This window comes from Terrapene carolina, unplaced genomic scaffold (genome assembly GCF_002925995.2).
Source record: "Terrapene carolina triunguis isolate 2854851 unplaced genomic scaffold, T_m_triunguis-2.0 Scaffold67, whole genome shotgun sequence".
Lineage (NCBI taxonomy): Eukaryota > Metazoa > Chordata > Testudines > Emydidae > Terrapene > Terrapene triunguis.
The window spans coordinates 37,788,723-37,816,492 of NW_020664418.1; the positions used below are offsets into that span (position 1 = coordinate 37,788,723).

The window sequence follows — 27,770 nt, forward strand, 5'->3', positions numbered from 1 at the left end:
CCCAAATTCAAACTTAATTTAATTATTTCCAGATGGGGAGGGAGAGGCTGACTTCAACAAATCTCAGACAACTTGTGTTCTAGTACTGGTGTATATATTCCTTTATTTAAAGGTAAAGACTCAGTCCTTTGTTTAAGGTAAAGGCTGATTTCATGATTAGCGCACAGGATTGGGAGTAAGGAGACCTGTGATTTTATTCTGGGCTCTGCAACTCACCTGCTGTGACCTCAATTGTTGATAAATATATGCTGGATAGCATATATGTGTATAAAAATCATTATTAATGTGTTATCTGCACCACATATATTAGTATGCATTAAGCACAATAATATAGCAGTTATGTAGCCTAAACTGGCCTATACCTTTACTATAATCCTTTTCACTTACGTTAAGTATCCCATAAAACCTTGCAGTAGCCAAAGTAAGCTTTGGCTTAAGTAGATAGGAAAGCTGTCAGGATCAGGACATGGGAGGTATTCTCATAGGTCAGTACTGGAATACCCCAAAGGAAGAAGACAGAATGGAGGTTGGTCGTAACTCTGAAAAGTTCGTAACTCTGAACAAAACCTTATGGTTGTTCTATCAAAAGTTTACAACTGAACACTGACTTAATACAGCTTTGAATCTGTATTGTGATTAAGAAAAATGCTGCTTTCCCTTTATTTTTTTTTAGTAGTTTACATTTAAACACAGAACTGTACTGTATTTGTTTCTTATTTTTATGGTCTCTGCTGTTGCCTGATTGTGTACTTTGAGTTCCAAATGAGGTGTGTGGTTGACTGGTCAGTTCGTAACTCTGAGGTTCTACGGTGTATGATTGTTCTACCCTGGTACAAACCTAGAAGGTACCTTCATGGACCAGCACCTGAAATTCTAGTATCTAAAACAAAGATACAGAAAGGAACAAAACAACAAGTTAAGGAACTGGGACAAACTGATGGGCTGAATTTTAGTGATTTGTAAGGAAATCTATAACTTGTAAAATCATCCTATAAATACTACCAGCTGAAATGCATAACTTTGGGACCACATCTTCTGCAAAAGGTGAATGCGGCATGAGACAGCTTCCCAGAGACCATTTTCCTGTACTATATTATTATTATTGGCTTCTAGCAATGAACTTGACTGACATTGGTTATTTGGTCTCTTGCGTATATTTCATAACAAACCCAAGTGTTGTCAAACAATTGACTATACTATTTATCAACATTAAGCGAGTCACTTCATCTCTATCTCAGTTGCCCTATTTGGGAAATACAGCCTTTCCTTTCGCAAGCATTTTGAAAGGTGTGGCTGAAGAGTGTTAAGTATTGTTATGAGTGCCCTGTACATGGGGTGATCTCATGACAAGTACCTATGGAAGGCAGAATCTGTTACAGCCTGCCTTCCTGACGCAGTTACAACAGTCACTTTTGGGTACTCGCAGTGGTGTTGTAGCGGTGTTGGTCCCAGGGTATTAAAGAGACAAGGTAGATGAGGTAATATCTTTCACTGGACCAACTGCTGTTGGTGAGAGAGACAAGCTTTCGAGGTTACACGGAGCTCTTCTTCAGGTCACTTCTGGGTATATTCAGATAGAAGTGAGCTGGGCACTCTTATCTGTGTTGTGCTCCCTGCCTTTGGTAGAGCAAACAGATGCCTAGATCTGTAGCTAGAATGGTAGTGGGAAGCCAGCATTTGGGCACTTTGCTTTGAGACTGGAACCAGTGGAGAGAACCTAGAATGGGGTGTTTAGATAAACTTGTGTTGCTCTATGGATATTCCCGTCACCCCCTACTGGGGTGCAGCCAGTGACCGAGACGGAGATGATGGAGACCAACCAGCAGAAGAACTCCTCTCCCCATTTTCTGTCTCGTCCTCCTTCACCCTTTCCTCTGTCCGTCCGTCCCCCCCGCCCCCGTGTCAGATACTCGTTAGACCAGTCTTACATGCCCCGTTTTGAATGGATTCACTCTGAGGCAGAGCCACAGCCCGTTAGACCTTTTAATTCTTTGCAGTTTCAGGGAAGGGACACAGCTGCATGCATCTCTTTGGCTAACAGGCTGAGCTCTCAGGCTAGTATTTACCACAAGTTCCCAATCCCTGCTCTCATGGTAGCACAACTGAGCTAGAGAAGAGTGAACCTCTAACAGGAAGAAATAGCAGGCCAGGGCCTACAGCAAAGTTCAGGGGTGAGCCGGATCCTCTCCTGAATCACTGCCTAAGGGAGGCAACAGGCATTCTGCTAGCTAAAGGGTGGGCATGCAAAGGCCCAGGATCCTTATTACGAATGAGACAGAAGCTGGCAAGAACCAACAGGTCTGCCTCACTTAAAGTGCATTAGAAACAGATCATTGTGGCCTGCTCAGGATTTAAGAGAGTTTCACCTGCCTCCAGGGGGGTTTCTGGCACTCAGATTGACTGAGTTTCTGGCAGCACCTCAGTGTACCCTTCTGAAACACCATTTGTTAGGGCTGTTTTTTCCATCAGCCAGTAATACTTCAAAATCTCAGCAGCTCCTCCCTGTACCTCTTAAAACTAGTGGAACATCTTCCTATTTCTCCAGAGAAAAAAGACCACTGCCAAAGCCAGAATATATCAGGACACTGCATCCGTGAGCCACTCAGTTAAAACCTGAAACCCAAACAACAAGAGGAACTGAAGTCCAACACTGACCCAATGTAAATTCAGTAGCCGCTGTGCTTAACTGAAGAATTCCTCACTGCTCCAGGGGCCATAGCACTACAGTTCTAACCCAAGGCCTGCCCTTCAATGCACGTCCAAATAATTTTTGTTTAAAATCCATTTATGTCAACTCTAAGGTCTCGTCTAATAATGTACTCTCTGGGGGTGGGGGGGGGGGAGTGATTTCTAAAGCACAGTAGTATGTTGCAGTGCACTGGGGAAATCTTCAGTGCACACTAGCAGGGTCTACACGGCCCAATTAATGCACAACGCATTAGTGCCCTTTAGAAATCACATTTCCATAGAGCGCATTACCCCACCTTGTAGATAAGCCCTAATACTGCTCCACTCCAATCAGCATGGTCGTTTTCGACACATTATCAGGTTGGTTTTTGACTAGCTAAGTGTACTGTAGTGCTCAGAATTTGCTAGGATTTTTAAAGAACCTGCTATTTCAACTTGGCAAGCTTTGCGGCTGTGTCCGGTTTTAGCAGATTTAGAATACTTTGCAGTATTAACATTCTTAAGGAGCAGTTTCTCCTCAGGATGACAAATGCAGGGCTGCATTGGTTTCCTCTAGAACAGTGTTTCCCAAACTTGGGACGCCGCTTGTGTAGGGAAAGCCCCTGGCGGGCCGGGTCGATTTGTTTACCTGCCCCGTCTGCAGGTTCGGCCGATCGCGGCTCCCACTGGCCATGGTTCGCTGCTCCAGGCCAATGGGAGCTGCTGGAAGCGGCAGCCAGTACATCCCTCAGCCTGCGCCGCTTCCAGCGGCTCCCATTGGCCTGGAGCAGCGAACCACAGCCAGTGGGAGCCGCGATCGGCTGGACCTGCAGACGCGGCAGGTAAACAAATCGGCCCGGCCCGCCAGGGGCTTTCCCTACACAAGCAGCGTCCCAAGTTTGAGAAACACTGCTCTAGAAGAAGCCAGCCGTCAAAATAATTTCTGACCATTTGACTTGAGGGCTGCGAGCAACAGCTTCAGAAACCTGAAACCGAAGTAGCAACAGGTCAGGCCTGGTCTATGGGATGAATAATTCAAAAGGTCCCTGATTTAGGTTATCCTCTTCCCAAAGGATATTTTAGCTGTCGCTGAATTCCTACAAGGATGCTGGCCTATTTGGCTTGGAGTCAGAAGAAAGTCTACATTCCTGAATTTATTAGACTTGCCTGGCTCGCTGTTTGGCAGGGAACTCTTTAAATGAAGTTATTTTACTGAACCATCTTGAGGAAATGCTGGGCATTCCTTGCCCTTTGCAAGACTATAAGAAGAAATAAAGAGCCACGTATCTGGTGCTGCACTAGAGAATATCACCTTGGGGTCCGAGCTGAAACCCAGTGGAGTCTAGGCAAAGAGTGCCATGATCTTTAGTAAGATCACTCCTGGATAACTCCTGGACTAGACTCTCTTTAAGGCTTCTCAGATTTGACAGTAGCTGAAGACAGAACTGCATGTTTAAAGAATATGGCCTTGATTTGTAAGCCCCGCTAGGCAGAATTGTAATGAGTCTATATATATCTACCAGCTATTTAAATGTTATGAGATTACTATTTTCATTTCACAACATGTTCCTGCTATTAGCCACCATTCTGACCAATTCAGGCTCAGGAGTTATTAGGCCTGAAATTAGAATTGGCCTGATCACAGCCAAGATTTTCAAGAGTGAGTAGTGGCTGGGAGGAGGAAGAAGACAGGACTTGCCACCTTAAAGGGGCTTTATTTGCAAAGAGCAGGTGCTCAGCACTTATTGAAAGAAAGACTTAGGCTTTCTGAAGGACTCTCAAGTTGGGCTGCCAAAGTTCAAGACACTCAAAGTCACTAGTCAGTTTTGAAAACCTTGGCCCACATGCAGACTACTGCTGGGGTGTTTAGACACTGCAATTCTCTAGGAAAATCTCAACCTCAATCCATACAGCACAGATTTGACTGGTTCCCCAGGTAAAAGGTGAGGGAACTGAATTCTCTTAAACAGCAGCTCCCAAGTACCCATTACTCCCCAAAGTTAGTCTAGTTTTTCTATAGCACTTTCCATACTTTATGGCCTTGAAGATCGCTAAAGTTTAATACTGGTAATGTGGTACTGCTAACTCAGCAGGCAAGCAGCAGCCAGGAAGCTCAAGAATATTACAGTTTATTTCTAATTTAAACAAAACAAAAACCACTCATGGATTAGAAGTCTGCATGCTAAATACCCAGGGGCGGCTCCAGGACCAGCGCAGCAAGCACGTGCCTGGGGCGGCAAGCCGGGGGGAGATGGGGGGCGGCAGTCAGGCACCCTTCGGCAACGTTTCTGTGGGTGGTCCGCTGGTCCCGCGGTTTTGGCAGCAATTCGGCAGCAAGTACGCCAAAGGCGATCACGCGCAGAGCCGCCGCCGCATCCGCCTGACCAGCGGACCTCCCGCAGAAACGCCGCCGAAGGCTGCCTGACTGCCGTGCTTGGGGCGGCAAAAAAACATAGAGCCGCCCCTGTAAATTCCAACCTAAAATGAAATCTGATACAGGGGTTTTAGACAAACTGATAACCCTCCACTCTAGCACTATGTATGGAGCATCTCCATTCATTCCCACCATGCCAAATGTTTGCAATAAAAAGGGTACAAAAGAAAACTGAGCCAAGTCAAGGAGACCATGTCATACGAACTAGGCCGAGGCAGTGAATGCTGTTACTGAACTGCCTGCACTGCATTCCTGGGTAACCAGTCTTAGGAGATGCTTCCATTCTTGAGAGATCATGTTACAGATGAGCAATTAAGAATTAAAATAGCTGTACCTGGTTAAGCACGGGTTCGAACTACCATCAGCTATCGTAGCCGAGGATAGCTGGCACGTCATCACTGGAGAGATGCTGATAAGCCCTTTGTTCCCTTAGTCTGAGAAAGCTGAAACTTCCCCACACCCAAAAAGTAGGCCCATGAAATTCAAGCCAGCATGGTACTGTCATTTATTCAGCAAGACACAGAACTACCTGAGCTTTCCCTGGCATTCACTTCTCATTCAGGGGCCAGTACTCTATTTCTTCCATCTTTCTTCCCAGGATGGAGATATATCAGGCTACCTAAAGGAACCTGACCTTCCTAGGCAGCTCACCATGTTACATGACATATTCCAAGACCTCTCAAGGAGAATCCCTTCCTAGGATAACCTACCATACCTCGAACATGAGATTCTACACTCTTCTTCTCCCTTCATCCCCCTGCCTTTCAATATCTTTCCAGGTTTAAGCACTCATGGCAGCCACAACTGCTCCTCAGTATGTGCTCTCTCTCCCTCAACTAAGAGAAGCCAGGACTAGTTTTCCGAACTTTGGGGACCCTCAGAAACCAATTAACTTCTAGAAAATGAGTTAGAAAAGCTGAGGAGTACTTACCATATGTGAACATGCGTGGAGAAGTGAGCTCAATATTTGGCAGAGCTCCCAGATGATTCAAGACAGCACACCTATAACCATTTTTCTGGGCATAATCAACAAAGGTCCGGATGTACTGCTTCTCGCTGTGATTAGCGATTCCAGGGCAGATGACCATTGTGACATCCTCTGCACATTTAATAGATGGGAGAAATAAGACAAAGCTCAGGTGCAGGTTGAAGTGACATTTAATCAAGCAGTTTTTAGGAGCATTCTATTTCAAGTCAATGGGAAAGCTTTGATATAAGGACAGCTAGAACATGACTTTGCTACCAAGCAAATAAAACTGAAGTTAGCCTAGTATGAGGTGGGGTGGCAAAACTTAAGTGCAAAGAAAATACAAGCATGCAACTGTTATTGAAAAGGGAGCTGCACAGAATTTCTTGAGCGACTTATTGAAAGTTTGCATCAGCAGTTCTACAGACAATTCCTAGAGTAGAGATTCTCAAACTGTGTGTCGGGACCCCAAAATGGGTCGCAACCCCATTTTAATAGGGTTGCCAGTGCTGCCTTAGACTTGTTGGGGCCCTGGGCCAAAGCCAAAGCCCCATCGCCCAGGGCTGAAGCCAAAGCCCAAGGGCTTCCGTCCTGGGCAGCAGGGCTCAGGTTACAGGCCCCCTTCCTGGGGCTGAAGCCCTTGGGCTTCAGCTTTGGCCCCCCCGCCTGGGGTGGCGGGGCTTGGGTGGGCTTAGGCTTTGGTCCCCCCCTCCTGGGGTCATGTAATAATTTTTGTTGTCACCACTGTCGTGGTGCAATGAAGTTTGAGAACCCCTGTCCTAGAGGCAAGAATTCTATACCAGCTAGGAACAAGTGCTTTTTCGACAATACACATTAAATATTTTCCCCCACCAGTATCTATTGTGATTGCTAATTCTCCGAGAATTCTGAAGTCTGCTGCTGCCCCATTCTACAGACCAGACAGCATGCCCCTCGAGGGAAATGAAAGATGTTTTTCCCAGGGTACATTATTGATACTAAGTCTACATCCCCTCCAGGCTCACTGGAGGAATCAATTTAGGCCAAAAACTGGAAGCTCTGCTATAAGTAGACACACATCAGAGGTTTATTCACTTTAGTTTCGCTTTCACAGAAGTTAAATAAGGTGGAGGTAGGAGATACAGAAGTGTAGCTGCTATCACCCCATATCCTGTGAACAAACATCTTGTTCTGAAGTACCATTTCTTGCATATGTCAACATGGTGAGACATCCTTTGATTAGGGTAGTCTAGACTAGGCAGGCTTCTACAGCAGAAGCAGGGCCGCCCGGGGGGCAAGTGGGGCAATTTGCCCCAGGCCCCGGGCCCCACAGGGGCCCCCACGAGAGTTTTTCGGGGACCCTGGAGCAGGGTCCTTCATTCGCTCCGGGGGCCCCGGAAAACTCTCGTGGGGCCTGGGCCCCCAGAGCTTCTTCCGCTCTGGGGCTTCGGCGGCAGTTTGGCGGCGGGGGGGTCCTTCCGCTCCGGGACCCGCTGCTGAAGTGCCCTGAAGACCCGCGATGGGGGGTCCTTCCGCCCCGGGACTCGCCAAAGTGCCGGGTCTTCGGCGGCAATTCGGCGGCGGGGGCCCCCTGCCACCAAAGACCCCAGGCCCCCTGAATCCTCTGGGTGGCCCTGAGCAGAAGTATTTATTCTACAATAACTGAACAAAACCTTCTCATCAACCCCAAGATTAAGTGACAAAAGCAACGTGAAACTGCTGGACTAAAGGTCTCTGCTTACTTTGAGGGAACCTATATGTACTTACTAGCTAAAAACACTACAGTCAAAATAGTCCCCTAAATGAACTTGGCCTGTCTGACATAGAACTCATGACCAACTACTGTCACCATTCAGCTTCTTTGTTCCATAGCCTAATTATCTTTCAGAGGATCAGCTAAGGGCTTGACGTGCTCTGACGTGGACAAGCACATCGTTACATCTCCGGAAAGTCAGCTAATGCATTTCTGTGCTTTGTGTGTGAGCAAACACAGTAATTGAGGTCCCAAGACACTGTCATGCAGCACTAGTTATCAAACAAGAGTGCTTTAGTTCTACATCATGCTCACTGGCAGCCTCTAGTTACTGCAAAGTTTTGCCTCCCATTAGTTTCTCTCCAGCTCTACAAATGACCTGGACCAGAATGACAGCGATTGTCACTGTGCAGCATCCCACCACAAAGTGAAGATCCTGTTTATTTCTGAAGAGAACCCCTTTGAATTGATTAGACAGAATAAACATCCTTTTCTGAGGGCTCAATTAGAGCCACAGGCTGCAAGTGAAGCCAGCTACTGAGAAGTACAGTTCACATTGTTTCAGTGAAATCCAAGTTCAACAGAATCATGCTGGTACCAGTGAGCCAAAAAGTCGAGTTCCCCCTGACAGCATGATGTTTTAGTCAAATGAAGATGCTCATGATTTCTGATTTACTAGGGCAGTAGCTTCCTATCCTACAGATATAGTTACCCACTGATGTCTGGAATCACTTTGTTTTGTACCCTACACTTGTTTAAGTTCTCCTCTTTTGGAGATTCAATCTTGGGTCCAGGATGACTTTGGAAAAAAGTTTAGTTTAAAACTGCTTTATGATAAGATCCTCCCCTTCTAGAGTGCTATAAATACAGAGATTCCCCTTTGCTCACTCTAGAGAGAGCTGGGATCTGCACTGACTTTTTATCTCAACGTTATCTGGCTTGTGCAGTCACTAATGATGGTTCTTCAGGATTGCCATCTAAATAAAGTGTTTCCACTTCATTGTGACTCAACAGTTCCCACAGCAGCAGCTAAATGTTTTGGCTTGATCTGTGCACTTTAACTGTTTGGGAGCTTTTGTAAAGGTTGACCCACAGCCAGGAAAGCCAACACCCTTGACCCTTTGGGCAACTCCAAGCATACGTCATAATATGGAGTTATTGCTAACCTATCCCATTTTATTTTCTGAAACTTCTTGTTTATTAAAAAAAGAGACCCAAATTCAATTCCCTCCTATCCACACCAGGATGTAAGGCTCTACAATGCAAGCTGTCAGTTTTAGAGTCATTTAATCTTGGGAATATAGACTTGCACTAGAACAGTAAAGGATGTGTTCTGACACCACAGGCCATGAAGCATGATTTTCCCAAATATCTGTAACTGACCTTTTAGGGCCCCTGCTCTGAAGTTCAATATATAGGTACAGAGCAGTGTGGATTTTGTAAGCAATAGCCAATTTGGGGGGCTATGAGTCCTCATCTCCCCCATCCATTGAGTCAAAGTTAGCCCCCAATCTTTCTGGCTTTCTCCAGGACAGCAATGTAATTTTTCCAAATGTACTTCAACAAATATTTAGACAAGTCACTAATCAGACAGACTAAAGCCATGCATTCCAACGTGGTTGTTTGACTAACCTCTAATGCAGTGTTCAGCCAGGGGCTCAAAGAGGTCAAAGGTTGCTGTCGCTCCATCTGACATTGTGAGGTACTTGCGAAGTCCATAAGGATGTGGTGATCTCACTCTCCCCATCTTCCCATAGAGAGCCGTCTGGATATGTCCACTCTTCCCCCAGATCATGGGTGGAATGTACCTGCGAGGAGAGAGAGGGAATTCAGTTTTGTAGTCTTGAGCTTTTAAGAGTCAATTTGCAATCCTCTGACACACCAGAGACATTACCTCCATCACGTCCTGCGGTTAGCTGAACAAGGTTGAAATATATTTGCTACAATGATTGGCAGTGCTGTAATGAGCAGCTTTGACAGCTCAGAGACGAAAGAAAAGGAAATGTCTCCATACTGAAGTCTAGTTAGCACGGACAGCAGAAAGGCCAGGCTCCAGCACATAAAGGTTTTAGTGACAGAAGTAGCGTACAAATGCTCTTTCAGAAACCAATCAGATCCTTGTGGTCTACTGGTGCCGTAAAAATGGGGCAAGCCACCTTTTAGTGTAGATCAGGTTTGAAGTGGTACAAGTTGCTTAAACTGACTTTAAATTAGTCAGCAGGCATGAAGCCAGTTAGAAATTTGGACCCATACAGACACTCATTGAGCATGAGCACAAGGCCACATAGGAAGTCAGTGCCAAGCCAGTTTTAGGACTCCGGGGTATGGCTCTCAGTCCCATCCATGCCAAGTCCATTAGTATGCCACATGCCTTCCTGACAGGAGGTGGTGGCTCAGTGCTTGTACAGAACTCTGAAGAGCACAGTGCTAGATTAGTGGCAGGAATGTTATTGGGCCACTCGGCCTCTCCTGTGGCTAGATAGGACTAAACAGAAGGAAAAAACAAACAAACAAAAAAACCACAGGACAACCCTTCATTGCAGGGAGCTAAATAAAGCATTTCCTGCCAAAGGAGGGAAGCACATCTGTACTAAGCTTATCAGGAGCGTGCTAGGGCTGGATGCCAGGGCAGATGGCTTTTTATCTCTGATTTACTGTTCCTCGGGAACCCAAGAGGAAAATGTGGAGGTTTGGGGGAGGGGCAGGAAGGGGATGGTTTTATCCCTTTTGCTAACACACTAGCACAGCTGGCAAGAATTCACAGTTAATGAGAGGCATAAAGCTGCACAGGCCTGAAAGGTCAGACACCTCACCACCATGCAAGGGGGACAGAGGCTCAGCGCATGTCTCAAAGGGATACAAACACAAATCATCCCTTCACATGAAAAGCATGAATATGATTCATTAACTAGAAGGAGAAAACTAGTCCCAGAGGACATAGGTCAGCATACATCCCAGTTAGGAGCCACGTTCCTACTATGCAGGGCATGTTACACAAAGCAAGTTTAAAGAACAGCTGACAGCCTCGTGGGAATCCGAGAGCGACTGTGGAGTAACAGCTCTGTGATGTTTTCAGGAACTTTTGACATTTGCTTCCTCTTCTATTGCTCCAGACCATATGAAGCAAAGTTCCTGTTTTCTTGAGCAGGGGGTGGAGGCTTGGCCAAAAGCAGGAGGAGAGCGTGGATTCCTCCATTCAACTTTGCTGCTTAAGCAGTAGCAATAACTCAGTAAAATGAGACCTGAATTAAAGCCTTTTACACCAATGCACTCCTTCACAGCTCTGCCCCATCCTTTCCCCTCCCCTTTCACACCACAGTCCCTTCTGCACTTCAACACTGAGTGTCCCCCCAAAAACTAATTTTTTTGTCATTGATAAAATATAAACTGGATACATAAGGAAGACAGACACGTTCCTATCACCCTGACTGCCTTGCTTGTAGCATCTTTAGATTGCCAGATCTAGTCTTCCTATGTCTGTACAGCCCATAGCTCACTAGGGGTACTACTGCAATAAAGTTATTCCTATAAAAACATTTTGTGGACTCACTGAAGATATAGATTAGACTCTCCACAAACAAGATTCTTTGGCACCAAGTCTTAAATTATTGCAGAGACAGGGATTTTATATACACATAAAAAAATCTTAATACAACCTTAACTATAGAATTACTGTAATGCTTCAATATTAAAAACAAACAAAAAAGAATTAGTTACATTCTGTTAAGATTGCCAAGTGCAATGCAGCAGACGTACTATCAAATCTTACAACTCCGAACATAGAAGGGGGTTGAACTCACAAGCTAAGAGTAGACAATTCCAACACTTATCTTCACATTCAGTTTCACACAGCCTATTAAAGGGAGTCAACTTTATCTCCTATTTAGTTACTAGCTTATTAACAGAGACAGCACTGAAAGTACAAGTGGTTTCCTTGAGCAGTCTGGCTGTATTTTTATTCTGTTCCGACGGATGATTAACTGCCAAAAATCATATCAGGTTCTGTTCCAAAGTATGATTTTTGGCAGATAATCATATCAGGCTGGCTTTCTGAAGACCCTTGTGAACAGCTTGAAAGCATGCATGTGGGAGCGCAGCTTCCAAGCCAATGCTGCGGCCACATGCAGGGCTTTCCCAACAAAGCAAGAGGCAGCGCTCTGGGGAAGTCAAATCATGGGGGGGGGGGGGGGGGGAGAAGAGAGAGAGAGTGTGTGTCTGTGTCTGTAAAAGAAGCTTCTCCTCCATCACGTGCTGTGGGGAAGAGAGGAAACTAGTAAGGAATAGCCCCAGTTCTCTCTGCCCCCACCCCCTAGCCCCCACCCCCAAAAACCAGTCAAACTGATACCCTTGCTTAAACCACAGGTGGACAAACTACGGCCACATCTGGCCCGCGGGACCGTCCTGCCCGACCCTTGAGCTCCTGACGAGGGAGGCTAGCCCCTGACCCCTCCCCCGCTGTTTCCCCTCCCCCGCAGCCACGCGGGCAGCGCTCTGTGCGGCGGGGTTGCACGCTCCGGCTGAGCAGAGCGGTAGCGTGTCTGGCTCCGTCCGGGCGGCGCAGCTGCCAGACATGCTGTTCTGAGCGGTATGGTAAGGGGGTCAGGGCCAAGGGGTTGAATAAGGGGCAGAGGGTCCCGGGGGGGCAGTCAGGGGACAGGGAGCAGGTGGCAGTTGGATGGGGCAGAGGTTCTGGGGGGTAGTCAGGGGACGGGTTGGATAAGTGTGGGAGTCGCGGGGGGCCTGTCAGGGGGCGGGGGTGTGGATAGGGGTCAGAGCAGTCAGGGGACTGGGAGTAGTGGGGCTGGATAGGGGGTGGGGTCCCGGGAGGGGGCAGTTAGGGGACAAGGAGCAGGGAGGGAGGGTTGGATGAGTTGTGGGTTCTGAGGGGGCCAGGCTGTTTGGGGAGGCACAGCCTTCCCTACCTGGCCCTCCATACAGTTTTGCAATCCCAATGTGGCCCTCGAGCCAAAAAGTTTGCCCACCCCTGGCTTAAACAGACTGGAGCAGTTGCACTCTCCCCTATTCACTCTAATAGTACGTGAATGGAGCTAATGCTAATGTATATATGAGCAGCAAGCATACCCCTACAAGTATTGATTAGAAATATAACAACTATTGTTAAATAGAAACGTACAACTAGTGTTCACACATCTTTCTATTAATAGTACTGGATTGCAGAATAGTCTACAAGTGAGTCAGTTTAAAAGTCTCAAGCTTGAGGAACTTGCTAGAGGGCTCTCTGAAAAGCCTTATCTCAAATTATTTTTAGTTGAGACAAGGGTCATATTCAAATGCAAAAACTAGTAGATTTACTCTAAAAGCTACTGCTTTAAATTTGGGGAAGAAAATATATTACTCATACATACAGATTTAATCCCTGCTTTAAATGCTGATCTCAGCAGAACCTTAGGGTACGTCTATACTTACCTCCGGGTTCGGCAGTAAGCAATCGATCTTCTGGGATCGATTTATTGCGTCTTGTCTAGACGCGATAAATCGATCCCGGAAGTGCTCGCCGTCGACACCGGTACTCCTGCTCCGCGAGAGGAGTACGCGGAGTCAACAGGGGAGCCTACCTGCCACGTCTGGACCCGCAGTAAGTACCTTGTAGTTCGAACTAAGATACTTCGACTTCAGCTACGTTATTCACGTGCCAGAAACATACATGATGTTTCAATTTCTCACAAAAGATATCCCTCCCATTTGTTGGGAGAGCAGCACACACCAGTGCGACTGATAATACAGCTTAACTCCCAGTAGCTGCAGTATGTATGCCCTGCTATCGCACCCCATTCACATTGCCCATGGGACAGGAGTATGAAGAGGGAAAAAAGAGTATTAGAAGAAAGGGCTGATCAAGTGGAGCCCATATCCCTCTCCACTGGAGAGTAGACCATCAGAGCTGAATTTATTCATTTAAAAAAAAAAAAAATGAGATTACAGCTACTCTGAAAGTTTCTACAGGCCACAGTAATTCTGAAGCCCTATAAATTGTGGGAATCTCTCTTCCAGTCTAAGATGTTGTAGAGAGTCCCCAAACCAACACAATAAAAAGCCTCATCTTCCTTGGGAAATGCCACCTCCTTTACAAATGTGGCAAGAAATCTGCTTGAGGAGCACCTCAGAAGTACCCAAGAAAGAGAGCTGCTGCTCCAACTCTTCAACCATTAACTCTTTGAAACCAGCCTACTGAGATGATCTGAAGGCACACGATATTCCTCCTACTCCTTATTGATCTAAACCAGCATTTCCCAAAATTGGGACGCCGCTTGTGTAGGGAAAACTCCTGGCGGGCCGGGCCGGTTTGTTTACCTGCCACGTCCGCAGGTCCGGCCGATCGCGGCTCCCACTGGCCACAGTTTGCTGCTCCAGGCCAATGGGAGCCCCGATCGGCCGGACCTGAGGACGCGGCAGGTAAACAAACCGGCCCGGCCTGCCAGGGGCTTCCCCTACACAAGCGGCATCCCAAGTTTGGGAAACACTGATCTAAACATTTTTCCAAACTATGTATAAAAGCAGCACTGGAAATTAAATACAGCTATTTTAGTATTGCACATATACATCTACCCCCAAATGCTTTTGAGAGCTACACAGGCAATAGCAGAGACTTTGAAGGTAGAAGACAGATTGAGGGGGAACTGGAGTCGGTTTCCAAATATATATTTGAAAGTCCAGAAGTTAACTCCTTTTTAGTCATGCAGGAGGACATAATCAATACATGGCCACTTTGCTTCATGCTGCTTTAACATCAGGGTGTGGTCATTTATGCTGCTGACTTTGTGCCAAGAGATAGAGGGATGTCAGAATCAGACATGCAAAACTCTAACCGAAAGCAGGAAACATTGAACTTTCCTCCAGGGCATTCCTCGATATAAACAAGGACCTTGCACAGCTGCTCCGTGACAATAGGATGTTACAGTCTGTATCTCTCAAGAGTTCAGATCCAGTTTGACATGTTTTGCTATTCTCCTATGCTTACTGCCCTCACTCCATACCCTCAGCACAGTGTTGGAAGATACATTTGAAGAACCCCAAAACAAAAAAGAAAGGCATTATACTGAGACACATCCTTCCTGCAAGTGTACATTCCAAGAAGGCATAAAAATAGATTCCAACTGAAAAAACAGGTACTTCTACAAGAAGCAAAACAGAGGACAGAAGCCTCAACTGCTTTGTTTACAAAAGAACTGGTACCTTGTACCATGCAAATTATCCCTTAGGGTATTTTTGAGATTCTATCATCCAATTAGGAAGCTTTTAAGAGAAGCTACAACTTCATATGCTAACTGCATGTATTTTTTTTTAATCAGTCAGACATCTCTATACTAGGAGAGGTGCACTGGATCTGGGTGACTGCCAGCAGCACTGTACAGTATGCCAGCTACCCCAAGATTGTTCAGCAACTATGCACGTAAGAGCAGATTGAGACTTAAGTCTAGGACCATAGGTGGGGACAGAGTCTGGGTAATGGTAACATGCTGGGCAAGAAAGATGGAACTAAACAAAAATGTGTTTGAGTTTTATTGTACAATCCCATTTTATAATGGCACAGATTACTTGCTAAAACAAGAATGTGAAATTGCATTACTGAGATGGTAGTACACAAGCTGTATGCAATTCCATGGGCAGGGTCTATGCAGAGAGATGGCCGAAAACCCCAAAGCTATATTAGGCAAGGCACAATCCATTGCTGGAGATATGGCTGATGAGACACAAGGACCAGCTCTTGCGGCACTGAAAAAGCTGACTATTTTCTCAAAATCATGATATTCTGCTTTTGTAAAGAGATCTCAAATTCTGGTATCTATATTCCACATTAGGAGGTAGTTTATTTGGTATTTTTACTCATTTTCTGAGGTTGTAGTACATATTTGAGTTAGATATTTAAACACTGAAGAAGAGGGGCCTGGATGAAAGCATCCAAAACCTTGGACTGGCACCAATTAGCAGTTATAGCTCGAGCCACTGGGATTTCACAGGATAAGACACATAATATTATCAAAAGGGACAGGTATGTTTGGGAGAGAAGTTGCTACACTTCTATTCCAAGCAGGGACAGAAAGTTGCTGCTGCCAGGAAAAGGAAATGGGTTCTCAATGGAACTACTTCCCACATCTTCATCAGCATTTTGTTCCCTTACAAATCTTTGATTTCCACGCTCCCACACCCAACAGTACTGTTGGAAACCAGGGTCATCAGTCTAGCAGAGGCATGTGTTCAAAGACCTACATACTCATTTTCCTACAGCCCCACCCCAATGTTTACTTGTTTGTAACAGCTGATTGTAGAGGCCCAAGATTTTCCTGGACAACATTTTATCCAAATAAGTTTTAATAGAAAGAGCAAAAATATAGCCATATGCTTGCTGGGCCTAACACTACTAACATTAAAGGTTATTTTCAAGAGTTTAGGTACCAAGGAGATAGCCTTAGAGTGAAGAAGTAACTGGTTTGTCTAACTTTAATATGATTCATATGTTACCTGTGAGAACTGGCATGTCAATACTACTGCGCTTGTGGAACTAAACAAAGATATTGAGCTCCTGAAGAGACTAATGCACATCCTACTTCATGAACATCTGACCCCTGGCTTTTTCTATGGCACTAGGAACAGTTCCCTAATAGAGCGATTCCAAGTCATCCTGCATTCTTATCTGCAAGAGGGAATCCTTCCGCTTTACTCCTACCTGTCTCCCCATCAAAACTTGGAATGAATACAGTCAGCATTAAGCAGCAAGCCACTCTACAATGGGGGGGCGGGGGGAAGGGAGGGAAATCAACCAGCTAAGGCCTCTAGAGTAGATATTTTTTGTTGTTGTTTGGAAGAAAAAAAAATGTTCCCTTGGCAACTACGGTTGCAGCGTCCAGTTGCTGACAGACTGTTCAGTGCTGCCTTCTTAATTAGAAATCTACGACAGCAGCAAGCTCCATTTTCACTTCTCCCCTTATTTACATGCAGCCCAGTTTACAGTTACGATCACATATCCAGTCATTCGGATGTAACAGCTTTGGTGACCCTGTAGTGCCACAGCCACAAGATCCTCCCAGAGGGGGTGAGCCAGGACACCATTCTAGGTGCCCATCAGTGTGTGCAGAGCTTAAGATTTTAATTTTATTTTATTTTAGGTTCATAGTCCATTCCTTCTCCCCACCTATGCTATGCTTCCAGCCTCTTATCCTGTCATCCTAGATCACTGCTGTCAATTTGGAAGTATTTCTCGGAGGATTGATACTCCTGCCTTCAGGTTAGAAATGATTATGTAAGCACTGATCGTAAGAGGGGTGATTCCAGAATGGCAGTTTGTTTCACAGCTCCAGTTGAGTTTTACACTTCAGCCTGCACAGCCACAAACCCTAAGGTAGTTTACACCAGTACACACTGCATGTGCATGTTTAGCAATCTTATGCCTCAACAGAAAGGATTATGTAAAAGGATGCAGCACAGGGATCCCAGAGACTGTGCAGGTATGTTCACAGGCTGCCTATGTGCTCCCCACATCTCCATTCGAAATTCATGCCCGCTTCATTCAGAACAAGATTTGAGGTTCGGCAAAATCTATTTCTTGCACCAAAGGAGTCCGGGAAGCAGAACTTGCTCTCTGCACAGTGATTTATTCTATTTCACTCAAGCTCTTGGAGGCAAGCAAGCGAAGAGCCTTTTTAGGCACGTTACCTTAATGTAGCATGCAAAATGCTCAGCTTTTCAGAAGACCCATTAAGTGGCTGAGCAGAGTTGAATTTAGAAATATCTCGCTGCTTTGCTTAGGGCAAGGACATCTTAGCATTAGTCATGTGTTTACACTTCTGTAGTTAGAAGTTATAAACACTCACTAGCCTTGAATGACCAGGCTACCCAGAATAGTACTTTGATGCCAAGATTAGGTTCCTTCTGCTGGAAATGAAGAGAGCTAGCCTAGGAACACATGAGGAGTCATCTGCAGTTTAAATAACCTGCTTTGGACTCCTTTACAGGCCAACAGCCACTATATCAAGGTAACATTATTAGAACAGGTAAAACGCAATCTTACCCAGCCTTCATTTTAATCATCTCCTACCAAAGCTTCAGCACTTTACTCAATGGATTTTTCCACTTGTTCAGATAGTCCCCAGTCTCATTGTGACAAGGCTATGTGCTCAAAGTCCCCCACACAAAATCAAAGCCACAGAAGCTGGTGGCCAAGAAAAGAGGAAATGCCTAAGGAGGCTAGTACCATCTTGGAGAAAGTGAAGAAATCCTAAAGGTTTAGCTTCTTTCATATCAAGAGGAAGAAGAATTCTATAATCTGGGTATGGAAACAAAGATCTAACATTAGGTAACATCTCTCAAAATCCAGAAGTTGGATGCTTCAGTGGAAAAGGAGAAAAATCCACTTATAGTGAAACAAGGGCAAAATAAACTGGATTTAATTTCAAAAGATTATAAATTTATCCATAAAAACAGGGACAGCGATACTTCGTATTCTTCATCCCCAGATCTCAAAGTGCTTTACAAAAAAAGGCACATAAAAGAGCTAAGAATTACTGTAAGTTGTATTGCCTCGTGTCACAGGCTGGAATAACTGGAAAATAAAGCCTCCAACCAGTATGCAGTAAGGTTACAACAGCGTGCAAGAGACAAACTATTTCTTTGTCCAAGTCAGAGGAACTGTGGGATAAATTATTTATATACATTATAGATGAATCTGACTAGTGAGTGGAATGTAGCTAGTAGACAGGAACGTGTTGAGGAAAAGCGACTTATTTTTCCTCTTTCTTGGTGTCATCAACTAGGAGTCAAATCTTTAAATGAACGCTAGCAAAGCTGGAGCATGTTTACGCAGGGGTGTTGGTGGTTGTTTTTTTAATCTTCTAAGCTACCGCTTATGAAGTTAAGAAATATCTTTACATTGATAAATAGGGTAGGAACTTCTTCCTTTCGGAAATCCCTTCTAACTCTTTAGTAGTACATCAATTATTACAATAACCACAAATTCTTACCTACTGAAGTTTTCAAGTTAAGCCAGTCATGGACTTAAACTATAGACCAAATAGACAGGGTCTTAATTTGAACGGCAAGCTCTCTGGAGTAAGAGCCATTTTACTGAGTTTGTACAGGTCAGAGTACAACACAGTCTTACTGAGGCCTTGAGTGATACTGCAACACGAACAGGCCAACCACAACCACCAAATAGGTTCTGCTCTGTGGAACAAATGGTAACATATCAGAGCTATAAGAATCCAGTCAAAAGGTCACTTGGCTCTCCATTTTTTAGACAGGCCTTCACTAAAACAGTTGAAGGCTTATCGTGAAGAATTATGCTGTCTGCTTCTCTTAATGGTGAGTTTAAAAAAAAAAAATCCTTGGGAAACACCGACAAAACAGTACTGTGGTTAAAGTCTATGTAGGACTGGCAAGGACAGTCCTGTGGGTACACATCTTTATTTCTAGAATTGGTGTGACCTTCAGCTTTTACTATTAGTAACACAGGACAAATGATAAAGGGGGGGAGAGATAGCTCAGTGACTTGAGCACTGGCCTGCTAAACCCAGGGTTGTGAGTTCAATCCTTGAGGGGGCCACCTTGGGATCTGGGGCAAAAATCAGTACTTGGTCCTGCTAGTGAAGGCAGGGGGCTGGACTCGATGACCTTTCAAGGTCCCTTCCAATTCTAGGAGATAGAATATCTCCATTTAAAAAAAAAAAAAAAAAAAAAAAAGGCGTGTCCATGCTATGCACTGTGGTTTATCACCACTGCTGCAGGAGGATACGTTGGCAGTGACAGCTAGCCAAGCATTATGTTCCGAAAGCACCAGCACCCCCACCCTCTGCAAGACACAGAAACAGCCTACCCGTTTTCAACTTTATTCTGTACAACACTGTAAGAAATAGTAAGTCATCACAGGAAATATTTTCAAACTCAACCCAGCTGAACAGAAACACCTTCAATAGTACAGCATGAGTATCAAGTACTGGAAAAAGACAGCCAGAGTTTTGTTTAATACGGAGGATCAGGTAGTTGTTTAAGGACAGTATTCTGTACGGGAAAGAGCTACAACAGAAAGCTGCTCCCACAAAATCTCAACAGGCAACCAAAACAGAAGGGCACGTACCCAGGCAGATGCTTTTAAAGCCCATTGGAACTGAGCAGCACATGAAGGATATATGTCCTGCATGGCATGATGCAGAGAAACATGGGCTAGAGATCAGACCTACATAGTTTTGTTAGATTCCTTGCCTTCTCTCTAGAACAGGCAAAATGGGTGCACCTGCAGAGAGGCTTGTTAGACATGACCCATTAGAATTCACTCAGGAGTCCATAGTGGGCCCATCATGGTAAGTCGTACCTGGTAGGAGACCCAGTTTTAAAACTGTAGCTCCCTCCGACACAGTTAACATGATGTGTGGTCTTCCAGTGGGAACAGGAACTAAGATTTCCCAAACTGTACTACAGAGTCCAAGGAGATGACAAAGGCTCCTTTTAGCTTCTCCATAATGCAGCTGCAGTATAAACCAAAGGAAAAGAAATACCCTGAAAGCAGCTTCTCATTCTCCAGCCTAAACAAGCTACTGCAGTGTAGGATAGCATGTCTCTCCACTGTATCAAGGAGCATTGGCAATCTTGTGTACTGATCAAGAATGCTGTAGCATTTCAATAGGCTGTTTACAGTTTTATTTCTCCTTTTGTAAGGAAGGCTAGAGACACTAGAACTAAAGAAGTCTATGCTGGCACCTGCACAGTTTCTGAAACTTCCTAGCCAATACTTGAACTCTCACTTATGACTACCAGAGTGAGACTGGAGCAGCCAAATTTGAATCCAAGTCCAAAAGGTACTAAGTGCCGAACTAATGAGTTCGGGGTGGTTTACCACAGGACCTTGTTCTGGCTCATCTAAAATGATCTCCCTGTTATGATCAAGTCTGCTACAGATTACTAATACCCTGACCAATGACAGACATCCAAGGCAGCACATTATAACTTCTTCCAGTAGATATCCTATAAATATCCTTTATGAAACTTTACACCACCCGCAGACACCAATGTATTTCAATAACTGACCACTACAAATCAAAGCTGACAAGAAAGCAAGTCTGGGATTGATGGTTACCTACTATAGTAACTGACTTACATGCCCTGTCACTGATAGGTACATAGTGTTAAACTGATAACTAGCCTGAACTGGCTGAGTGCATGCACATCCTGTTATATAAACACCATTAGGATTTGTGAGCCTATTTTCAGCACCATATGCTTTGTGTTTGTATAATGGAAACCCAACCCCATACATCAGTGACTGAGGCAGTAAACAGTCCCTCTGGGAGAGCAAGAGGAAAATATTTGTTAGAAATGGACATGATTTGGTATTAATAGAACCAATACCAACAAATCAGTTTCCAGGTTAAGTTTTGGTGGCTTGTGGACAGAAGATTACAGTTTTCAGAGTATGCTATTTTTTGAGTGTTCTGCAATCTACTTTTCTAAAGCAGCTCAAACAAAGCACACAAAACTATTCTATTTTTATTAGGAAGTGTCCGTGTTCAGATTCTCACACATTTAAAAATGGACATTAGATACTTTGTACTTCATGTGCTCTACATTTCAACTGAGGAGCTTAGTGCTTTACAAGCATTAACCCTTACATCACTTGGAGGTGTTACTATGTGCATGTGCAGATGGGTAAGGAGGCAACGGAGTTAAGTGCTCTGCTCCAGGTTACAGCAAGTCTGCTACAAGGTCAAGACTAGAACCCAGGAGTCCTGTCTGCCAACTCCCATGCTGTAACTAAGAGGCTACACTCCCCATTCTTTCAGGGCGGGACTGGAGTGAGAAGTGGTCCAAGTTTAGGATTTTTGGACTTTCTCCCAGGAAGACTGATCTTGGAAACTTTATAGTCATTACCACTTTGAGAATTCTTTCCCAGGTGTCTGGCTGGTGGGTCTTGCCCAAATGCTCAGGGTCTAACTGACTGCCATATTTGGGGTCGGAAAGGAATTTTCCCTTGGATCAGATTGGCAGAGACCCGGGGCAGGGAAAAGTTTGCCTTCCTCTATAGCAGGGGTCTCAAACTCAATTTACCTTAGGGCCAGTGCCAGTTCTCAAATCCTCCCAGTGGGCCAATGTCACTCATGCCGCCCAGAACCTGCCTGAAGTTCTGGGACGGAGTTTGGGTGGGGGAGAAGCTCTGGGGTAGGGGTGCAGGCTCTGGGAGGGAGTTTGGGTGCAGAAGGGGTGAGAAGTTGGGCTCTGGGAGGGAGTTTGGGTGGAGGAGGAGGTCTAGAGTGCAGGTTCTGGGATGGAGTTTGGGGCTGGGGGTGTGTGGGGAGGGGGTGCAGGCTCAGGGAGAGAGTTTGGGGGTGGGAGGGGGTGTGTGGGGAGGGGGCGCAGGCTCTGGGAGGGAGTTTGGGGGCTGAGGATGTGTGGGGAGGGGCACAGGCTCTGGGAGGGAGTTTGGGAGTGGGAGGGGGGTGTGTGGGAAGGGGAAGGGGGTGCAGGCTCTGGGAGGGGGTCGGGGGTGCAGTGCTTACTTGGGGCTCCAAGGTGGGGCAGGCCAAGGGGCCTCAGTGTGCTTCTGCCCCCAGGCACCGCCCCCACAGTGTCCCATTGGCCGCAGGGGCGCTCGGGGTGGGGGCAGTGCGTGGAGGCACAGCCCCGCCCTGTCCCTGGGCCGCAGGGAGGGGCCGGCAGTCACTGGAGCGAGCAGGCAGATGCCACTCAGCTCCACTGCGCTGCCCCTGAGGGGGGAGTGCCCGGTGGCAGCAGGTGGGGCTAAGGCAGAGACCCGGCCCCAAAACTGCTGGAGCCCTGCGGGCCACATTGGAGAGGCTTGCAGGCCGTAGATGGCCCGCGGGCCAGGAGTTTGAGACCCCTGCTCTATAGCATGGCACACAGGTCACTTGCAGATTTAAACTCATGTAAATGGTGGATTCTCTGTAACTTGAAGTCTTTAAATCATGATTTGAGGACTTCAGTAACTCAGCCAGAAGTTAGGTGTCTATTACAGGAGTGGGCATGTGAGGTTCTGTAGCCAGCAATGTGCAGGAGGTCAGACTAGATGATCATGATGCTTCCTTCTGACCTTAAAGTCTAGGAGCTTGCTTCCTATTCACTACCTAGAAGTTTACAGATGATTCAACCTCCCTGGAATGATTCAAAAAGTCTTGTCTTAAACCAAAAGGCTTCAGAGCCCTTAAATATTTAGCAGCAGAGATTCTGCATCAGCTCAGCTGGCCTGTTGCATATTTGGAGTCTTAGCTGTCGGATACAAAGCCAAAATGAAAGCTATTTGGGAAGCGTCATACTTATATTAGCCTTCCTGTGAAAAAAGCCACTGCAGACAGCAGAAATCTAGTCTGTGGAAGCTGTCTACAGAGACAGGAAGCACTTGCATTGCAAAAGGGGTTTCCCTCAGCTATGCTGCATCCTCAGTTTTTTGGGTTTGTTTTTTTTTTAAGTACAGTTTTATATAAACACAGTGAATTTCATAAGTTATATCCCCAAAAGCTTTATCATTAGAGGCAAGGGAGAAGTGTTCCTAGTCAAACCGATGAAGTGGAGTATCATGGTAGTCTTCTGGAGAACACGAGCTGCCGAATGAAAGTATGGTACCAACCGTATGGAAGATTGGAAAGTCAGTGCTAGGTGACCATAGGGAGAGGGGAGTGGAGAGAAAAGGCCTGGGCTCCAATCTCTCACAAATCCACAGTGGATTATTTATTAGCGTCCTGCTTTACCATCAGATTAGTTCACATGTCCCTGAGGCTGCCAAATCATAACTTCTCTTTCAATTAATTTGTCAACTGTTTGTGTTAGGTAAAACACTAAGTGTTTGCTGTCTTTTCCTTGACCGCTGTTGGAGAATGGAGGGAGGAGACGAGCATAAGACAACGTGATATTTGCTCCTTTCAGGAGGAGGAAGCAGCCAAAGGACAAAGCATGACAGTATGAAATAGTATTCTGGTGCCAGGCAGCATGACTAGGATATAAAATTACTACACAGGCAAAGGATAAAAGGGTAAAAAAAACCTAGGCTGTATTCCTAGGTGTGCCTTCAGCATGTATTAAAAGGCTTTTTCCAGAGTCATTTGCCTAACCCTGGCCATATGAAACATGTTTGCAGTTTTAAATCCTTGATGAGAAGTCTTGGGGGGGAGGAGGGGAGGTCTGGGAAGGAAATAGATCTCCTGTCGTTATCAGTCTCACCCCAAGAAACCAGAGAATGGATATACACTGGCACAGCAAGAAAACCCACATACCAAAAAGCATAGCCCAGAAAAGGCACAACGAACACAAGATGTGCTTGTTTAGGTAAGAGTCAGACAACAGAACAAGTTATAGTTCTAAAGCAGGGGTAGGCAACCTTTCAGAAGTGGTGTGCTGAGTCTTCATTCATTCACTCTAATTTAAGGTTCCGCGTGCCGGTAATACATTTTAACGTTTGTAGAAGGTCTCTTTCTATAAGTCTAGATTATATAACTAAACTATTGTATGTAAAGTAAACAAGGTTTTCAAAATGTTTAAGAAGCTTCATTTAAAATTAAAGTAAAATGTTGATCTTACGCCGCCAGCCTGCTCAGCTCGCTGCCAGCCTGGGGTTCTGTTCACCTAGGCCGGCAGCAGGCTGAGTAGGGCCTGCGGCCAGGACCCCAGATCTGGGGGTGGGTTTCAGGGGTCAGGGCAGAGGGCTGGGGTGTGTGGGGGGTGTAGGGAAGAAGGCTGGGTGTGTGTTGGGTTGTGGGGGGTTCAGGGGTGCAGAGGTTGGTGCAGAGGGGGTGCAGAGCAGAAGGCTGAGTGTGTGGGGGGGGTTCAGGGCAGAGGGCTGGGACTGTGGGGATGCAGGGCAGAAGGCTGGGTGTGTGTTGGGGTGGGGGGGTGCAGGGCAGAAGGCTGAGTGTGTGTGGGGGGGGGGTCAGGGCAGAGGGCTGGGGTGCTCGGCTCATGGGGGTGCTCCCAGCCCTGAGCGGCTCATGGCAGGGGGCTGGAAGGGATATGCCCTGTTCCACCCCCTTCCCCCAGGCTCCGTCCCTACCTCTCTCTGCCTCCTCTACGGAGCTGTGTGCACGCTGCTGCTCTTCCCCTTCTCCCTTGCTAGGGCCATCAGCTGATTGTCCAGGGACGGAGAGGAGGAGGGGCAGGAAAGCACCACACCGGGGGAAGAAGCCAGGGAGGGGGGAAGCTTGGCTGTTGCAGAACCAAGCTTCTGCCTCCTGCCCCCGCAGGGGAGAGCGGTGGGCGGGGGGGCTGAGGGCCGGGACCACGTCAGGGGAGCTGCGTGTCACTCAGAATCGGCTCGCGTGCCGTAGGTTGCCGACCCCTGTTCTAAAGGAACAAGAGAGACAGCAGGTTGCTAACTTAACTGAACTTGTCTGCAAGCTGGTGACAAAAGACAAATGCAAATTTTGGTCATCCCAGACAGGAGCGGCGCCAGGGTTTTTGGCGCCCTAGGCGGGGATCCTTCCGCGCTCCCAATCGTCGTCAGCAATTCTGCGGCGGGGGGGTCCTTCCACGCTCCCAGTCTTCGGGGTACTTCGGCGGTGGGTCCCGGAGCGAGTGAAGGACCCGCTGCAGAATTGCCACCGAAGACCCGGAGCGCGGAAGGACCCCCTGCCACCGAATTGCCGCCCCCCCAAATCCTGGTGCCCTAGACAACCGCCTAGGTCGCCTAAATGGAAGCACTGGCCCTGATCCCAGAGCACTGAGAGACTGACAGTCACTGATCAGGATACAGGAGCCTCAAAGCAAGAGACACTGCTGCTTAAATTATGACTGTTAAGACCTGCTGCTACCACAATATCGGTTATAAGGTATTTCCATTTGATGAACAAGACAGAGCCAGACAATGAAAACAGTGGAATGGTGGATAGGAGGGCAGATGGGGATTTTAGTAATGTACCACATCTAATTCCTTTCCATTGGCTGGGCCTGAAGAGAGTCCACAAGAGATTAGCGGAGATCTTGTAGCTAACTTATTTGGGGATCCTGTTACAAGGACCACTGGCATCTACCAGTCTCAGGTATCTAGCTGGCAACAGGCTCAGGCAACTATGAAGCTCCTCACTAATTCACTTAACACCAGCTGGACTACTGAAGGAAGGTACTAGGTTTACATCCCAGTTTGTGGTTCATGGAATAAGTCTGTCAAGAAAAAAATAATAGAATCAAAGAGGAACATGCTACAGGATTACACTTAGTAAGGCACTGAACATGAGTGGCATGTCTGATGAAGACACTCTGGACTCAGGTTTCTCTCAGAGTTGGACAAGCCACAGCCAAGTTTCTAAAATCAGATTCAGTAGCTTCATATATGAAGTGTACAGATGCTTTCTGTTGATGAGTATAACTAAAGATTTTGAAAGTATAAATGCAGCTGAAGGCTGTGAAGCTGGGACTAAACCAAACCCTTAGAAATCATTTCAGGCATTTCCTACAGAGTTTTACAAGACTGCATCCAAATTCTTCTCTCATTTTTACCCACATGCGTTCCCTTTCCTGAAAGCTCCCTACCGCCAGTCGCTCACTCACTTTAATAATACCTGTTAACAGGACACTACTTTTCCACCATGTACACTGAATTTGAAGTTGTGGCTGTCTGGAAGCCAGAGCGTATCTTCAGTTCACTACTATAGAGAAATAGCTGCACCAGTGGGGGATTTAACAGAAAGCTGAGTACAGACACAAAGGAGGAGAAATTGTGGCACTTTCTTTTTTTCTTCAAACATGAATGCAAAGTAAGCTGCATAATCAGCTTCCCTTATGCTCTAAAACAGCTAGTATTTAATCAAGCCTTACAAGATACTACAATGGAGTATGAGCACAAGTAATTTCCATGTAGTGTCGGTTAATTACTCTTGTGAATGATTTGCAGGCACATTTACAGAGATTTAAATATTTGTTTCCTGAAAGTCTCTGGAAATGGAAGTTAAAATAAATCCTTGTCTATATGTATTTCATTCTTAAAATTAAAGATGTAAGACAACCACACTACCCCTCCCAAAGGGAGGGTACCTCCTTTTAGAGAAGAGTTACAGACTGAAGAGAGTCCCACTCAGATCAGAGTTTTGACACCATGGCTTCCGTGAGAACGTGGACAGTAAACACTGCAATATTGCACCGGCTGTTACTGTCATGTTAAGGCTCTGTGGAAAATTTACTTCTGTATTTCCTCCAGTTATTGCACAACAGAATCGCAACCTTTAAGTGTTGCATTATCCGTGTTCTTGATGTTTATATTCTAGAGGTGTCTTAGAAAAGGGAGGATCTAGACTTTAACGAAGATGAAGGTCAGAGATAGACGGGGAAGACCAGTGCCCCTTGCAACAGCCTGTGTTGAGTACATCCACCTGGACCCCACCTTCCTCTGGAGCACTGAAGGTCACAAGTCGTGTGCCTTCAGAACGGCTGATCAGCATAATCCTGTGTATGTGATCAGAGTCACTGGAGTAGAACCTCTAATCCCAGAGAGTATTTGTTAACATACTGTACTTGACCAATCCATTGCCTCCTGACAACTATTTCTTGCAAATCTGGGAACAGATGGATGGTCTTGGGCTGCAGCGCTGGACTGGGATTCAGGAGATGTAGATTTAATTCTCAGTTCTGCCACAGGTTTAGTATGTGAATTTGGGAAGTCACTTAGTTGGAGCCTCAGTTCCCAATCTGTAAAATGGATAGAATACTTTCTTCCTCCCACCCTTTAGTCCAGGGGTCGGCAACCTTCGGCACGCGGCTCGCCAGGGTAAGCACCCTGGCGGGCCGGGCCAGTTTTATTTACCTGCTGACACGGCAGGTTCGGCCGATCGCGGCTCCCACTGGCCGCGGTTCGCCGTCCCGGGCCAATGGGGGCGGCAAGAATCCGCGGCCGCTTCTTGCCGCCCCCATTGGACCAGGATGGCAAACCGTGGCCAGTGGGAGCCACGATTGGCTGAACCTGCCGCGTCAGCAGGTAAATAAAACTGGCCCGGCCCGCCAGGGTGCTTACCCTGGCGAGCCGCGTGCCG

At 46.2% G+C, this 27,770-nt stretch overlaps 1 protein-coding gene across 2 annotated transcripts in view; it reads right to left on the reverse strand.

Annotated features, from left to right (window-relative positions):
- Positions 1-27,770, reverse strand: part of ABHD2 (abhydrolase domain containing 2) — a 65,140-nt gene that overhangs the window by 20,275 nt on the left and 17,095 nt on the right. For both annotated transcript variants that reach the window (XM_024207225.1, XM_024207226.1), the window contains exons 4-5: positions 9,433-9,608; positions 6,033-6,200 (exon numbers count right to left, since the gene is read on the reverse strand). In XM_024207225.1, coding sequence (XP_024062993.1) covers positions 6,033-6,200; positions 9,433-9,608 — 344 coding nt within the window. The remainder of the gene's footprint in view (positions 1-6,032; positions 6,201-9,432; positions 9,609-27,770) is intronic.